At 37.8% G+C, this 15,847-nt stretch overlaps 2 protein-coding genes across 10 annotated transcripts in view; one reads left to right on the forward strand and one right to left on the reverse strand.

Annotated features, from left to right (window-relative positions):
• Window positions 1-304: 304 nt before the first annotated feature.
• LOC120430905 (uncharacterized) lies at window positions 305-7,382 on the forward strand. 2 transcript variants are annotated; one of them, XM_039596027.2, is made up of 5 exons: window positions 305-3,745; window positions 3,803-4,006; window positions 4,073-4,237; window positions 4,385-4,502; window positions 4,558-7,382. In XM_039596027.2, the coding sequence occupies exons 1-5, from the start codon at window positions 3,148-3,150 to the stop codon at window positions 4,796-4,798; spliced, it is 1,326 nt and encodes a 441-aa protein (XP_039451961.1). In that variant the 5' UTR covers window positions 305-3,147; the 3' UTR covers window positions 4,799-7,382. The 2 variants fall into 2 exon arrangements, with proteins under 2 accessions (XP_039451961.1, XP_039451963.1); XM_039596029.2 differs by having other exon boundaries at window positions 3,613-3,745; window positions 3,811-4,006.
• A 542-nt stretch (window positions 7,383-7,924) lies between these two features.
• Window positions 7,925-15,847, reverse strand: part of LOC120426433 (methyl-CpG-binding domain protein 5) — a 51,687-nt gene continuing 43,764 nt past the window's right edge. Inside the window, exons 7-9 of one of the 8 annotated variants that reach the window (XM_052706678.1) lie at window positions 14,523-14,747; window positions 10,267-10,609; window positions 7,925-10,049 (exon numbers count right to left, since the gene is read on the reverse strand). In XM_052706678.1, coding sequence (XP_052562638.1) covers window positions 9,644-10,049; window positions 10,267-10,609; window positions 14,523-14,747 — 974 coding nt within the window. In that variant the 3' untranslated portion in view covers window positions 7,925-9,643. Of the gene's footprint in view, window positions 10,050-10,266; window positions 10,610-14,146; window positions 14,214-14,522; window positions 14,838-15,847 lie in introns of those variants that run through there. The other 7 variants (XM_052706677.1, XM_052706679.1, XM_052706682.1 and 4 more) reach the window with 7 other exon arrangements.

The following is a 15,847-nucleotide window of genomic DNA, read 5'->3' on the forward strand; positions in this document are numbered from 1 at the left end:
AAAGTTGTCCAAATTTAGCGAGCACAGCAATTTTTCAGTTCCTTTTGGGGTCCTAAACAACTCCCCAAAGTTTGGGAACGATTGGTTTAGTCCTCACTTTGCGCAAAGCGAATCAATTTTCCATATAAATTTGTATGGGAAAACCCATTTTTTTGGATTTTGATATTTATAAAATCCACGTTTCACGCTGTACTAAAACCGGATTCATATTTGGAAGGTGCTCTACAACTTTCCAGAAGAGAGTATGGTGCTAACTTGCTCCTATAAAAAGATACAGCGTGTTCAAAACTCGTCTAAAACGTGTTATTTGCTCGAAAATCACGTTTTAGACGAGTTTTGAGGACGCTGTATCTTCTTTCAGGGACAAGCTAGCACCATACTCTCTTCGGGAAAGTTGCAGAGCACCTTCCAGAGCATTCGAATATGAATCCAGTTTTAGTACAGCGTGAAACGTGGATTTTATAAATATCAAAATCCAAAAAAATGGGTTTTCCCATACAAATTTATATGGAAAATTGATTCGCTTTGCGCAAAGTGAGGACTAAACCAATCGTTCCCAAACTTTGGGGAGTTGTTTAGGACCCCAAAAGGAACTGAAAAATTGCTGTGCTGGAAAATCGATTTTGATATTACACCCTACTGAAGCATACGTCACAAAAGTTCGCTACGTGCTTCGAGATTTCAAACAATCAGAATGTGGGTCAAAAATAGGCACATTGAAGGTCGAAGCTATAGACCCAAAAAAGGACAAAAATTGATTCAGTTTTTCGATCTGATATACCATTTTCGTCGTCAATTTATCTGATAAGCACATCATAAATCCTTTTATTCCATATTTATTAGCGTCTGCTCGGCAGGAAGTTCACCCACGCCACCGATTTACCGCTGCATCATCGATTTTCGTTAAGGGGTTGCATTTTATTTAAAAACATTACATAATAACGTTTTTTTGGAGTAAAATCAATGTGATTATTCAAAAACTGAAAACTTCACACAGCCAGTAAATTTTAAGAATTTTTTTCCATGTCTACATAGATCCCCCAAAATTAATTTCCGGATAAACAACATACTTTACTGATGCCCCTCCACATCCCTTCTCTTCCAATACCTACTTTCAGAGGCAAATTTCGCAAATGAAATCTCCATAATCGGGTTAAAATATAAAATTGCACCGCTGGTTAAAAACGGGACTCCGTATACAGAAACTGATAAAAACCTGAAAAACGAAAGGCTAAGAAAAAATAAAACCATTCCATAATTTCTTTGATAATGATAATCATTATATTGGCGCTTGTTTGCTGTTTTGTGGTGCTACATCACATAAACATTAATCAATTTGCGCATTTGAAATCTTTCATTCTTTAAAAAACAGTAACTTTTCTAAATACGTTCAAATCTCCGTTAATCCATGGCAATTTCAACTGCAGCAATTGCATTTATATGGCGTGCAGTCACGCGAAAAATTAATTCAATTCATCACAAGTGTCCCGTTTCGTCAGTCTGTGATTCATTTCGCTCGGAATAAATTGCCACAACAGGGATAAACGTGGCCACACAGGGCTTACCATGCGACACTCCGCAAACCAAACAGAAGGCTTCATTTTTGGCGAGTAATGATATAATGGACTACAGTGATATTCCGCTCGTAAGACACTTTTTTTATTTTAACACTTTTGCAAACGATTGTTTAAAGTCGAGTTCAAATAGTAATGAAACTCCAGAAACGAAACAATAATCACTGTCCAGTTAACAAGGTCACTCCATGCTCTTTTGCGGTAAATCCCGCAGTGGCCATCTCGCGGTTCCCGTCGGTGGCACACAAATATTGAGGGCACACACTCCCTGAAATGCGGTCAAGTGATGAACGGCTTAGATCAGGACTCAGATTCAAATTTAATTATAGCCTCTATTACTGGTTTAATTAAATTTATCTCAAATCTCAACCGCGGAAACGTCACATCCGTCCGGGCCTCACCATGCTGGTTGCCACTTTAGGTGCTGGTGCTATTTTATACGTTGTTGAGGTAGAAGTAGATTTAAATGTCGAAGGGACTGGTTTACAATGTGGTTCGAGTCACTGGGTTTGGATTTATGAGTTAGTTTGTCGTCAACTATCCGCTTTGTATCCGGTTCAATGGAAACTGATGTTATGTGCGATTCCTCTTATGGAAATGTTGAAAACTTGTTGAAAAAATGTGTTTGGTTATTTTTCTCAAGAAACAAGAGAATTTCTTTAAATATAAGGCAAAAAAAGGGAAGGTAGTGTTGTCACAAGCTAAACCTTACCATGACACTTTAGGGAAGGCGACCTATGGATTCCATAGTATGGAATGTTAACATTAACCGTCATATGTTAACCCTCTACAACCCAACCCCGCCTTTAGACGGGCTTTGATCTAAAAAATCACCAAAAATCTATTTTTCAACAAATTTTTGATATTTAAACAGCATTGGAAAGAATAATAATATGTGTTTTTTACTAAAATTTCTTATATTTTAAGTAGAAAGAAGTATGCAATGATTTTAGTAGTGTCCCAGACTACGCTTGTACGCATTTTTGGCAATTTAAATGATAATTCTGGAAAATGTGGAAAACAAGCAAAATATTGAAAAAGTGGCTGTAAAAACATGAAAAAAATAGATAGGCAAATGGTAAAATAGGCCAAATACTACCAAAACAAAGATAAACTAAACATGATAAATGCAAATTCAAATACTAAACATAAAACAAGAAAAACGTAAAACAAGAGAAGTAAAGTTTTCCGTAAAACAAAACTTGCTCAAAATGACCTCCTGAACACGGGAAAAATAAAAATGTTTGGAAAAAATTGGGCGGTAGAGGGTTAACATTAAGGTAATAGCCACTGAATTCGCTTTGTAAATGCGGCCCGATACTCTTCATGGGTCATGGGAAAAAATCACTATTACAAACCATACCGTCTCTTTCGAAACATTCTGTCATCATTGCCAAGTTCTGCAAAGATAAGGGTGCTAGTACACACTATTACATATAAAAGTTGAAACAAAAATTAAATTGATTAGAATTTATAGCAAAGAAAACCAACATCCCGACATGAAACTCAGCATAGAGCTGAGCAATTTATGCAAGCGTAAAGATCACACAAACTCAGTTGATAACGAGTGATCATGTGGAGCGTTTCACCTTTTTTACAGTTTTTCGCAATAGTCCTCTTAATTGATGGTGCATTCGGAACATTATGCGGTTCTCCAAAAACATCTCAGCATGGTCCAAACTATCGTAGCTGGCAGGTCTCGATCGTCTACGGTGGCCAGCGGGACCAGTTCAATCCGCTGCAGTGCAGTGGGACCATTCTGAACGATCGATTCGTTATTACGGCCGCTCACTGTTTGCATGATTTGAACGGTGATCCGGTTCCGTTGCCGATGCTCCAGATCCAATCCGCCAACAATTTGGCCATCAGCAGATCGATCGCAAGGGTGTACCACCCCAAGAAGTTCAACGTAGAGCGTTTAGATGATGACGTCATTTTGTTGAAGCTAGATCGACCATTTTTGTTCAACAGCTACGTTTCGCCAATCTGTTTTAATTCTACTAAACTTGTGAGCCCTGAAATCTATGCTCTAGGCGAGAGTCATCTAGAGCCGGAATCAGAACTGAGCGTTGTAGATTTCAGCACATTACCGACTGCCAATTGTAACGTAATAAACAGTGAAATATTCGATGCAACCTTTGGAAATTCGCTTTGTGTCGGTGAATTCGATGGTAAAGCTGTGATTAATATGCACAACAAATCATGAACCGTTTTAAGTCAATTTACAGCTTCCCAGACGTACCACAGAAAGGCAGGTATGGCCCTGATGATCAGAGCAAACGATACCTTGTATATCGGAGGAGTTGTACTGTATACAACTGGCTCATCACAAGGCAACATTTCCTTTGCTGGAGGAATCAATCTTGAGCCGTATGCAGTCTGGATAGACACGACGATCAATCGTCACCTGAGACTGAGTGTTAGTGAACAGAGTAATTATTTTGAAAACCGCTTTTATAAAAAAATAATTTTCTCACAATACACAATTTATTTTAAAGAATGTCAAGAGTACAGCGCAGTTGCAGCCACCAAAGAAGTAACCATGTGGATACCGACAGTGGTGCTTCTGGACGAGAGTTTCGACTTTTTCAAGCCGCTGTGTTTTGCGAACTTCATCAGTGAGCACTTTTTGCTAACGGCGGCAAAGTGTAAATCCGCAACAAGTAAGTAACGATTTAAATCTACAACAAATTTCTAGCTAATCGATTGGTTTCAATAAAAATGGTGTTCATTTCCCACTACTAAATTTCTGATTGAAACAATATGAATTAACTAAACTCATGATTTTAAAAATAATTATTTTTTTCCAGGATCAGTTTTCATTCAACATTACGTATGGGATACGGAGAAAATCACTGAATTTGAATTTTACACAATACCATCTGAACCAAATGGAATAGCACTTGTACAAATTCCTGACCAACCCCGGTAAACAGTAAAGGTCTTTTTTTAAAATAACCATCGCCATAACCCCTCTCTACAGCAAGTTCAACCAGCTAATAAACTGCCTCTGGACCGAGGAAGACACTCCAGTGAAATTCGTATCCCAAGTCAAACACGCCCTTGGTTACCACATGGAGGACTACTTCCGGGCAGAATACGTCCCAACGAAGCCCATCAAGCTGGTGGACATCAAGCATTGCAGCGTTATTGAGTCGATGAGGATCCAATCGGCACCTGGGGACGTCGTGGCGGTTTTGGCAGTTGTTACGAGCGTTCTGTGAGGAGCATCGTAGAGAAAATCGACTGGATAGAAAGCATTGTGTGGGGGTAGAGCTAGGGCTTAAAATGATCAATCGATTAAATCTAGTTCACTCTTTCGAGTTGAAACATGTTTAAGCTGTTGAGTTATCGGAAATGTATGGGTTAAAACAGAGCCGTATTATTAAACTGATGGCTTTTTAAAACGTTTCGTCGGTCAGTTTTCACAAGTCATGGCGGTGAAATATTTGGCGGGTATCAATAATATCTTATTTGCCAAATGTCAGCCTGACATGGCCGCTAAATTTGTGCGATAGATTGTTTAAAAAAAAAACTCCAAAATTATCAACTTAACAGTGCCAGTGTGAATTGGAAATGTTTTATTATGTCGTTCTAATGTTAAATAGGTTAAATACGATTCTTCTTTGTTGTGACAGATATCAAACAGATAAGAGCTGTCAAAATTGGCTGAAAAAACATGTTTGAATAAATTCAACAACTGTTGAAGATGGAAAGCGACTAATGTTTTTGTTTGTTATATTTCCTCTTAAATACTTAAATGAATACTTTCGCTCTAATAAATTTCATTTTAACCCACCGGCAGTTGCATACGTGTACTTTGTACACACTTTGTAAGGGCAATTATATGAAACGCGACTTCCGAAAGGTTAAATACATGTTGCCGAAGCATACCTTTTACAAGCTCCCATTGAACTCTACTTCTTTCTTCTATTGAAATACTATTTCAACCACTTTATATACTGACCTTTTTATCGTGGCATTGATTTTTAACATTAAGATGCCTCTGTTATGCTCTCTTATGCTAACTAGTTAGGAAAACCAATCAATCGGGACGATTCCTGTTTCCAGTGATTTGTAAGAATGTCTAGATATGGAGTTTTTTTTTTTAAAGTCCAATAAACTAAATTTTCAGTTTTTGCTTTTAAGTGTTTTGCCTTCCTCACCTTACTGAGGAAAGGCTATAAAATCACTCGAAAACTGAACTTCTCAATTAGACCTCCTAGACCCATCTTCATGTATACCTATCGACTCAGAATCGAATTCTGAGCAAATGTCTGTGTGTGTGGTGGGATGTTGATCAAAAAATTGTCACTCGATTATCTCGACATTGCGTGAACCGATTTTGTCCGTTTTGGCGTCATTCGATCCGTTTTGGGGTCCCATAAGTCGCTATTAAAAATTATGCAGTTTAGTTAAGTACTTCAAAAGTTATGCTAAAAAAACGATTTTGACAAAAGTCTGGAAGATTGTAAAAAGGGTGGTTTTTGTAAGAAACCCCGGCATGTTATACATTTTTAGAAAGGTATTTAAAAGACCTTTCCAACGCGACCTATACATTGAAGATCTGATAACCCTATCAAAAGTTATTAGCACTTAAGTGTTATTTATGCACTTTTTGGAAGCCGGATCTCAGATATCACGATGAAAACGTTGTCCGGATCTATCATGCAACCCGTCGTTGAACAGGTAATCAAAAGACCTTTCCAACGCGTCCAAAACAATGAAGATCTGATAACCCTATCCAAAGTTATAAGCACTTAAGTGTTATTTATACACTTTTTGGAGGCCAGTTCTCAGATATTTAGATGAAAACGTATTCCAAATATATCATGCGACCTATCTTTGGATAGGTAATTAAATGACCTTCCCACGAGCGTGTCTATTTTGGATAGCATTACCCTTTGAATGAGAGGAAGGCACCAACCACCTAAGGGTGGATTAAGTAACGTTTTTTTAATATCCCTGACTCAAGGCGTTTTCAAAAACACCCAAAAACAAAAATTGAAAATTTGGTTTATTGGACCTTTTCAAAAAAAACTTCAGAGATGATCCTTAAATTTTGCAGAACTTGATTTGAACAAATCTGTAATTTCTGCAACCGAAAACCACGTTCCACCTTTTTTAAAACGACTGCTTCCGCGGAATTTTTGGCTAATTTTTTAAACGCTGAAAAAAAGTAGATCGCAATTACAGATTTGATCAAATTGAGTTATGCAAAGTTCTAGCATCATCTAGACCTAACAAATCACTGGAAAAAAGAATCGTCTTGGTTGGCCGAGTTATGCCCGAGAACCAGCGAGTTGAAGTTACCGTTCCAACGTTCGTTCCGCTGGTGTATCGAGTTACCTCAAATCATTTTCTGAGTGCCAACCTAGTGAGAAATGTAAGGCCAATGCAGTTCTGATCGTTTTGACGATCAGACTGCATCGGCCTTACATTTCTCACCTGTCTGGGACTCAGCAAAAGGTTTTAGATAACTTAATACATCAGTGGAACGAGGCACTCATTAATTAAATTTCAAAATCAAAGCTCCGATAAAAAGGTCAATTTTATCATAGAAAGGGCCAGTACGCAGCTCCAAATAGAAAGCGATCTTGAAAAAGCTATACGAACAGCAAAAAAAGAGGGAAAAAGGGGGCATTTTCTTCACCCTCTCTAGCTTGCTTTCGCTGCCACTGCTGCCCATATGAAATTTTCCTTGACCACTAACGTCAGATGGCAATCTCCAAACAGCCAGGTGCAGATATGGTGGATTTGTTTCTGATTAAATTAAACAACGAATAAAATTATTAATCACATACTTTATTTTCAACAACTCGTTAATAAACCTAACTGGGACAATCCTTCAAAAAACACAATAAATAATTTCGACTTTGTACACATGGGGATACTTAGGAAATACGAAAACAAAATTAAATAGACCACAGTCCTCTATATATGGTTGTTATAATCACTTTCTAGTTTCGAGCCGACGATGCATAATAGCTAAGTAACAAACACAACTAAAACAAACAAAAACTTGTCGGAACCTAAGGTGAAAATTTACAATATTAATATACATCGACGTGTTGTGAGTGCACAAAACTACCTTACAGTTCCTAGATCAATAATTTAAGACAAAAACAGTTCTTATTTTCGAATAGCCCAAACCAGCGTTTTTTCATATTCTGCTTCGAATCCTTCTGCGCAACACTTATACTAAAACATGACATTCACATCAATTTGTCAAACAATTTTCGGTTGTGATGTTTCCATTTGTTAGCAATAGTTTAACGAACCTAGACACAAATCATAAATTAACTCTACGAATCGATCAACAATTCTCCGATGCAGTTGCTTCTTATGGATTTAGGTTTGCATTATTGTTAGAGCTTGAACAATTTTACCGAAAATAATACTAAAATGTGTAACAAGAATTGATTTACGCTTTCCAACCCACTCGAAACGCTCACTCAAATACCTCTGCGATTCGATCGGTCCAATACTTTATTGCTAAAGCCTTTTTGGGGGCTTAATTTTCGTTAAGAGAAACATGTATGCGGCTTAGCGCAAAACATTCATAAATAGCTGGTTACATTGTTTTAAATTTGCTCTATATGTGTTGCTGGGCGTAAAACATCAATATCGGTTCTTCATTGTTGTAGTAAAATGAATGAGTACATTCGATAGCAAATTCTTTGTTTTAAAACTCTCTGCCATGAACTTGGCATGAAGTAGAGGTTTGCTTCTGCTGGTTTATTGTCTGCTGGATGTGGGTGTGTGGATTTCACTGTTTGTATCTATCTGTTGGATTTATTTTGATTGTATGTTTACTGATTTTTTTTGTGTCCAATATAAAAGCTCCTGTTGTGAGCAATTCTTTGAGATTCACTTACCGGTTGTAAGAAAAGTAAATCTTTCCCAGTTCCTGAGGGGAACACCCTTGAAGAGTATCGGGGCCGGCATTTACAAAGCGGATTCAGTGGCAGTTTCATTCTCAACTTAATGTTAACATGTTAAGGTTTATGTTAACATTCCATAGGTCGCCTCCCTAAGGTGTCGTGATAAGGTCCAGTTTGTGACGATACACTACCTTCCCTTTACTAAGCAATCGATTCCAGAAGGGAAAAGATCACCAGTTGTGTTGGTCCGAGCCGGGATTTGAACCACGATCTACCGCTTACGAGGCGGAAGCGTTACCACTGGGCTACGTGGCTCGGACTCTCTTACCGGTTGTGGAAATACATTATTTCTTTAATTTGAAAGGACATTGAAGATATTCTGTTAAATGATCGAATAAACTATTTTAAATTATAGATTCGTCTTAATAAGTCCCTATACAATTCTGATCATTGAGCACTGATCACTCTCTCTCTCTCATGGTCAATCGAATCATCTGAGTCTGCAAATCAAAACTATTTCGAAACATCTACAAGATACGTGACATCTGAAGTCCCTGATTGCAGGGTCTCAATTTTGGTTTTCTAGGATTTCTGCACGCAGTTTGAAAATCATTCAGTTTTCGTCAAATCGAACCTACTCAGAAATGAGTCTGAAATCCCGAAAATCTCTGGACGTAATATTTGGACAACTTCAAAGTATGATCAGTGAGTAGTGAGAATTTAATTGACCAATTGTGAATAAAAAATAATTGCGTATTTCAAGCATTTTTTGTGAAAACACAAATTCAGAATCAAATTGTCATAGCCAATCGAAAGATTCAAAATTACTGCTTAGGTCACAAAAACCGAAGAACATACATTCATCAAATTTAAATTCAACTTTCGAAATCTCACAGATTTGCTCCGCTATTAGGTTTTACGCCGACTCGATTTGGAGGTTAGAAAGGAGTGCACTGTTTACATGGACTTAGCACAGTTCGATGCGGTCGTCGATTTTGTTCGGGGAAATTCGTCGACAATCGACGAAGACCATGTAAACAGTGCACACGAGCTGTCAAATGACGTCACGGTGTAAAACCTAATTGTGTAAAAAGGACTGCATGACGTGTATCGACAGTAGGATAGACTTTACGGAAACAGCAAAAGAAACTGCTTGGGCCTCAGACTATCCTCTTCGGCCGCGTTTCATTTCAACTTTACCCTATTGGATTCCAGAGTAACGTTGCTACTGTTTGACGAACCACTGCCTAGCATCGGTTCCGCGGCGTTGACCGGCGGCGCCGGAGCTATTTTAACAAGTTTTGATTTAGGCCCTCGAGGTTTTACTGTTTTATTGTTGCTGTTGTTGTTGTTGTTGGGCGGGGCAGTAACCAATTGCTGACTGCTGCTGATGGGGTGTGGTATGGACATGGTGCTGGTGCTGCTCGTAGGAGAGGCCTTAATTGTGATCGTTTTCGTCTTGATCACGGCGGAATTCGTCGAGTTGACTGCCGCCTGCGCAGGCAACGGGGATGAGGTTTCGGAAGATCGGTCCAGCTCCATCATCGCTTCTTGAATCGCTCGCTCCAGTTGTGAGTTCAGCTTTCGTCCCCTGGGAGAAGATAACAATTTATCAGTCCTTGCAAATAAAGTTCCATTCGCTACTCATTGCACAATGGCATGCTACAAAATACATTGGATAGGTTTATGCTCAATTTCTAATAGCAAACAAATGCAGCTAAACAGAATAGACAACAACTACAATGATACTGTAATGTCCTGGCCCTAATCGTTCTTATCAACTACCCTTAGCATCTAGCTTATCTCACTTTCTCGCATCCTTCTGAGCCCGGTGGTGGGCCTCGAGTCCCTCGGACAACGTCTTCAGCCCGTTCACGGCGACAACCTCCGCATTCGGGCGGCCTCCGAACCAGCGGACCCACACGCAATCGACCGGAATCTGGCGGCGGCGACGGTGTTCATCGTCCGGGGGCGGTTCAACCACCTTCCCCGGCCACGCCGGAAAGCCCCGGACGGCTCCCCACACCAGATCGCCGACGTTGACGACGGACTTCACGAAGGAGGTTTCGGCCGTTACGCCGTTACTGTTGCTGCTGGTGAATGTTGTGGGAGAAAGGAGGGCACTTTCGTTTGGACCTGTATTTGAATGGGCTGTGGTGGTACGTGACATAGAATATTTTTTGTTAAATTTATTTGAGAGCAAAACTATATTTATCTTAAAACAGTTAATGCCACAACACACATTTGGTCGAAAGAGTTCCTTTTACCTTTTTCGGTTTAGTCACCAAGCACCTTGATTTGTTTAATATGATTGAAGCGAGTTCACGGTTTTTGCAACGCGAAATGTTCAAATGCAGCAACTCAAAACATTTGAGTTAAACATGTCAGTGAATACTTTTCAAATCCGCTTCAAAACATGAATTTCATTAGTTTGATTTTCTGTATTTTTATTGTTGTAATACTATTTCAATCTGATCTAAACTGATAAAATCAGCTTCACCTTTAATTTTTTTAGATTTTTTTTTGTAATAAATAGGACATTACAGTGCATACAAAATCATGCTACAATGGGAATACAATTCTGGAGATTTTTAAAGATCTAAAAAAACAAAATTTTAATTATGTTTTTGGGTTTGTAATTCCATTGACCGGTTTTCCGGTCTCAAAAACACCAAAAAGAAAGAAAAAGAAAATGTTGCTTATAGGAACTTTAGAAAAATCTCCACAATTATTCTGTCAAAATAAAATAAACTAAAATCGAAATAGAAAAATACTTTTTAGGCATGCAACTAATACTAATTCCAGTCTAGTGAAATAAGAAAAAAGATACATAATAGGCGTACAGACGGAATGACAAAACGACAAATTCGTCTAGTAATCCAATCATAATACAGTCGACTATCCCGTTAGCAATATTCAAGAAACCACCGAAGAAGAGAATCATCTGTTAACAGAACGATGTGAAATCTAGACTAAATTTTCAAAATGATCTGACTAGCAACATTGCAGCCACCCAGACTGCTTCACCTCCGACTCTACCCTGACAGCTGGTACTGACATATGTCCGCGATGTCAGTGAGCAACAACAACAACCAGGGTGCAGACCAGCTCGTTCTTGTGTGAATTCTCATTCTACGTTTTAGTCTCGTCAAATAAAGACATGTTTTAATTTGTAGTGCAATTGCGTATTACACTATCCCCATCGAGTCGACTATCCCCCATCGCCGGTCCCTGGCACTACAAAACGCAAAAAGGTCCTAACTGCAGGAATCCCATGAATCATAGGTCGTTTTGAAAATTTATTATAAAAATGAAGACTTGATAGAAAATATGGGGGAGAATCACGGCAATGTCCAACGAACATCATTCAAAGCTTAGTTTTGCAAAGAAAAATGTCTATGCAAACAATGAGAAAGTGAAACTATTGACAATCAGAAGAGATTTTTAAAGCGAAAAGAATCCAAGGGATCGCCGAGGAAGAGATCCTTCAAGCAAGGGAACATATGGAGGTATTTATAAGAGAATCGAAGCAGGTACGCAGTTTAAAGGAACTGAAAAATTTATCAATAGATGGAGCAATGTTGAGATCGAGAAGATCGACAACTAGAGAGTCGACTGTATTAACCCCGGGAAATCGGCAATTGTTTGACCTCTCGATTCCCGGGAAATTTGGTCGAGACTCCCGGGAAATTTTATACTTATAAATATCGAACCAAAATTATTAAACTAATCAGAAAAACATTTGAAAAATTCGAAATTATTTAGAAGATTGGATGTTCAATGTTCGATTTCCAAGATTGAATTGATCAATGCTCAATCAATCAATCTTCTTATTCTAAAAGTGTGAATTTAGACTTTTCAAAAATTCCAATAACTTTAATTGAGTGTAACCAAAAAATGTGGAACCCAAAATTAACATTGAAGCATAATTAGCAGTTACACACCATAAATGAAATATTTTTTATTTCTAAGAGGGAAAAGCCTTTTCAAGATAAGTTTAATTTCCATATTCCCTCTCGAGCATAGCATAACTCATAGTCTTTTTTTTTTTTAATTCTAAGTAAGTCAATTTTGCTTTATCGAGTCATTTTGTGTTTTGCATATTAAATTATATTTAAAGAATAAAAATCAGACATTTTTTTGTAAGCGGACACTAAGTCCGCGAATTGTGAACATTTACAGTTGACCTTAAGAAGGAAAAAATCAACTTAAAGTTTTTGTTTTGAGTCGTTATTTGTCATATTGCAGAATGCCATATTGCATAAATGGATAATTATATATTAGTTATTTTTTTACTTTCAAAAAATCTAAAACAAGTTCAACAAAAAATTTGTGCAACTTTGGAAACATCAATCAGTGCGAATGAAGATTCGTAAACATTTCAAACTGCAATTCGAGTCCCAAAAAGGCTCGAGAAACGATTTTGTATTTGTAGATTGAGGGAACACTATCCAGGTTTTTAAGCGAAGATGGCGTTCGAACTGTGAACGCCCGAATTGGCAAAATCGCGCAGTAGCAGCAACATTAGAAAAAAAGTATGGCTGTCATGCCATGGCACACTTTTTTTCGTAATGTTGGTACCACTGCGTGATTTTGACATTTCGGGCGTTCACCATTCGAACGCCATCTTCGCTTAAAAATCTGGATTAGCTAGTTAAAAAATTCCCGGGTCCCAGGAATTCCCGGGAAATGGCAAAACTCAACTCTCGATTCCCGGGAAATTGAAAATCTCGAGAATCGTCACCCTCTACCTACACCACCTCTACTGTCAATAAAGGTAAATATTATGATCGGATTACTAGACTAATAAGGCTTTCTATCCGAACGTCCACAAGCAACCTCAAAGTGGTGGTTCGTTGCCCACACAGTCTTTATCAGTATTAGGCAGTTACTGTGCAATACGTGCAGCCTGTGTGATCCTCACTCAGTGAGCGTAGAAGTTGGTATGTAAAAATTGTTAAGAATATATAGAGGAAAACAGATTCCTATAGGAAATTCAATTCTTTAAAACTGTGTCGAAGGATCCGAGTGGATATTAAAGATTTAAAAGTAATGCGACGATAAGAGGAATACTGTTTAAAATTCATAAGACGATAGAATCTTTGAGTATTTTCTCTCAACTGACAAGCTATTAATATTTCTGAATACGTAAATACAAATGTTTTAATAGAGCTAAGCTCAATATTTTGACCAATTGGACCAATTCTTGATACTAATTCAAATTCAGTGGAAAAATTGCATAAATATTATTAGATAATTGTATCATGTTTTTGTTTCCCCTCTTCCACTATCTTTAGAAGTTTGTTATAAATGTTGTCATTAATATTCTTCTTTATTGAAGAGACATTCAAAATTAGAAAATTAGTTTTTCAGGGAATATATAAAAAAAACCCTGGCACAAATTACTTAAAATTTAATTTTGATAGGATCTGGACTGAACTCAAATGAGCCGTGAATTTCTAATTTATGTAGAAAACTAGGAAGTAAAAGAACCAATTACAGACTTATTACACATAAATTAGCAACATCAATTAAGCGAATAGCTAAGCGCACTTCCTATGTTTATATTATTGAGTAACGATGCACTGCGAGCAATTTAACAAAAACTAACAGACATGACACTAAGGAGTTATTGAAGTATCGTATATCTGTTGGTAAGCGCATTAATTCTTTATTTTATCTGCTAACCTCATCAATTGAAAGATACCATGGGTCTGTTGCTGGGGTAACGGATGCTGTGGTTGCTGCTGACCTCCTTCAGCAATCCGCAGCAAGAAATTGAAAATGGGTTAGGGTTTGCAATAGAACAACAAGTCGTAGTATTTTGAGTTATTGCCTAAAAACTACTGCAACAATATGTGTGAGTTTAACAAGTTATTATGAGTGATGGTGAAAAAGATAGGATAAAGAAGAAAGCAAGTGGGATGATGCGATAACGGAAAGAGTTCAAAACTGTGCAAAGAAAAATCAAAACCAACCACCTCACAGCACACGTGGGCATCAAAACAACCCCGATTTAGTTGAGCACTTCATGTACAGTTCTAAGCAACAGTGCAGTTCTTACCGTGAGAATCGGGTTGGACGCCACCGGACGTCGAAGGGCTACCAGCCTGGGACATTGTGATAATCTGCTGCTGCTGCTGGTGGTTGTGCTGATGGCGTAAGATATGGTTTTGAAATTGCTGCTGCTGGTGCTGATGCTGGTTAATCTGGGGTGACGGCAAGCTCGTGCTAATGATAGTGTTTCCCGAATGCTGGCTGCTTTCGTGCATGGAACCGGTGCTACGAACTGTAAACGATTGTGGCTGATGGGTGGGCGTTTGGATGCGTCTGATTTTGGGTTCTGAGGATTTGTAAGCGATTCGCTGATATGATAAACCTTAAACAAAAAGGATCGCAAATTTAGAACATTTGTAGAGGAAAAGCTGGTCTAGTTTTAATATATTTGACACAAGTCTTTGTTTTGTTACCTACTGGAGTAAATTTTGATCAAAAATGTTAATTCTTTGTTATCCCCCTGGGTGATGAATAGAGAGAATGCGTAACGTGATTTTCGAATGATCCCACTTTGTTTACATGTACAAAGTAGGATGCTGTTCAAGCACAAGCATGACTTTTTTCTTACTGGTAAAAGAGCTGTTTTATAATCAGTTGTATGTGATTTATTTTCTCTAATTTTTGACTTTTTTGCTGGAAAATTGTGTTTGCTTTCAAGTTTTGATCGGTAAGAAGATGTTTTCTTTTTTTACGGGTGACGAAGAACTGCTGCGAGAGTGTCATTCTGCGATGTCGCAGATAAATTCACTGGCTGATTTTAGAATCCTGCAGCTCTTCCTGGCCCAGCGAAAAACAATCGCTATTTCTAGCGAAGCTGATCCAACAAACAAAGAAGATTTTCACTATACCAGTAGGTTTTCGAACGGAATCAAACAATTAAGACAGCTTCTAGATGGATACAACCAAATCGACTCCCTAAACAACATCCATTCATAATAATTAATAATGTCGATCTCGCCTTCAACTTTCTTAAGATTTCTTAACTTCAACTCCAGGTCCTCAAAAGCCAAAAAAAATCATTCTTGCAAAAAAATAAATAAATAATAATAATGATCGATAACAATACTCTCTATTTTTGGCGAACAGTAAATTGGTTCCAGTTTGACAGTTCAAAATTGAGACCGTTTTGCGAACCACTTTTCAGCACCCAGGTTATCCCAAGCAATATACTAACTAAACAAAAAAGTTGGTGTGTGTATGTCAAGCTGGAATGTAAATTGCTTGATTTTTTTGTGAAATGGCAAAGATTACTTATTTTGAAATACTGTATTATACATTTTATTGTATCTTCTATACAAGTTTCACAGAAAACCAAGATCAAATAATACCACT

Source organism: Culex pipiens, chromosome 1 (assembly GCF_016801865.2).
Source record: "Culex pipiens pallens isolate TS chromosome 1, TS_CPP_V2, whole genome shotgun sequence".
NCBI classification, from domain to species: domain Eukaryota; kingdom Metazoa; phylum Arthropoda; class Insecta; order Diptera; family Culicidae; genus Culex; species Culex pipiens.

What these genes read in the sequence shown, in the direction of transcription:
- LOC120430905 (XM_039596027.2), top strand. Translation starts at nt 3,148, where the DNA reads ATGTGGAGCGTTTCACCTTTTTTACAGTTTTTCGCAATAGTCCTCTTA. An exon ending in ACTGAGTGTTAGTGAACAGA is followed by an intron (nt 4,007 to 4,072) that starts GTAATTATTTTG and finishes TTTATTTTAAAG; the next exon opens with AATGTCAAGAGTACAGCGCA. An exon ending in AAAGTGTAAATCCGCAACAA is followed by an intron (nt 4,238 to 4,384) that starts GTAAGTAACGAT and finishes ATTTTTTTCCAG; the next exon opens with GATCAGTTTTCATTCAACAT.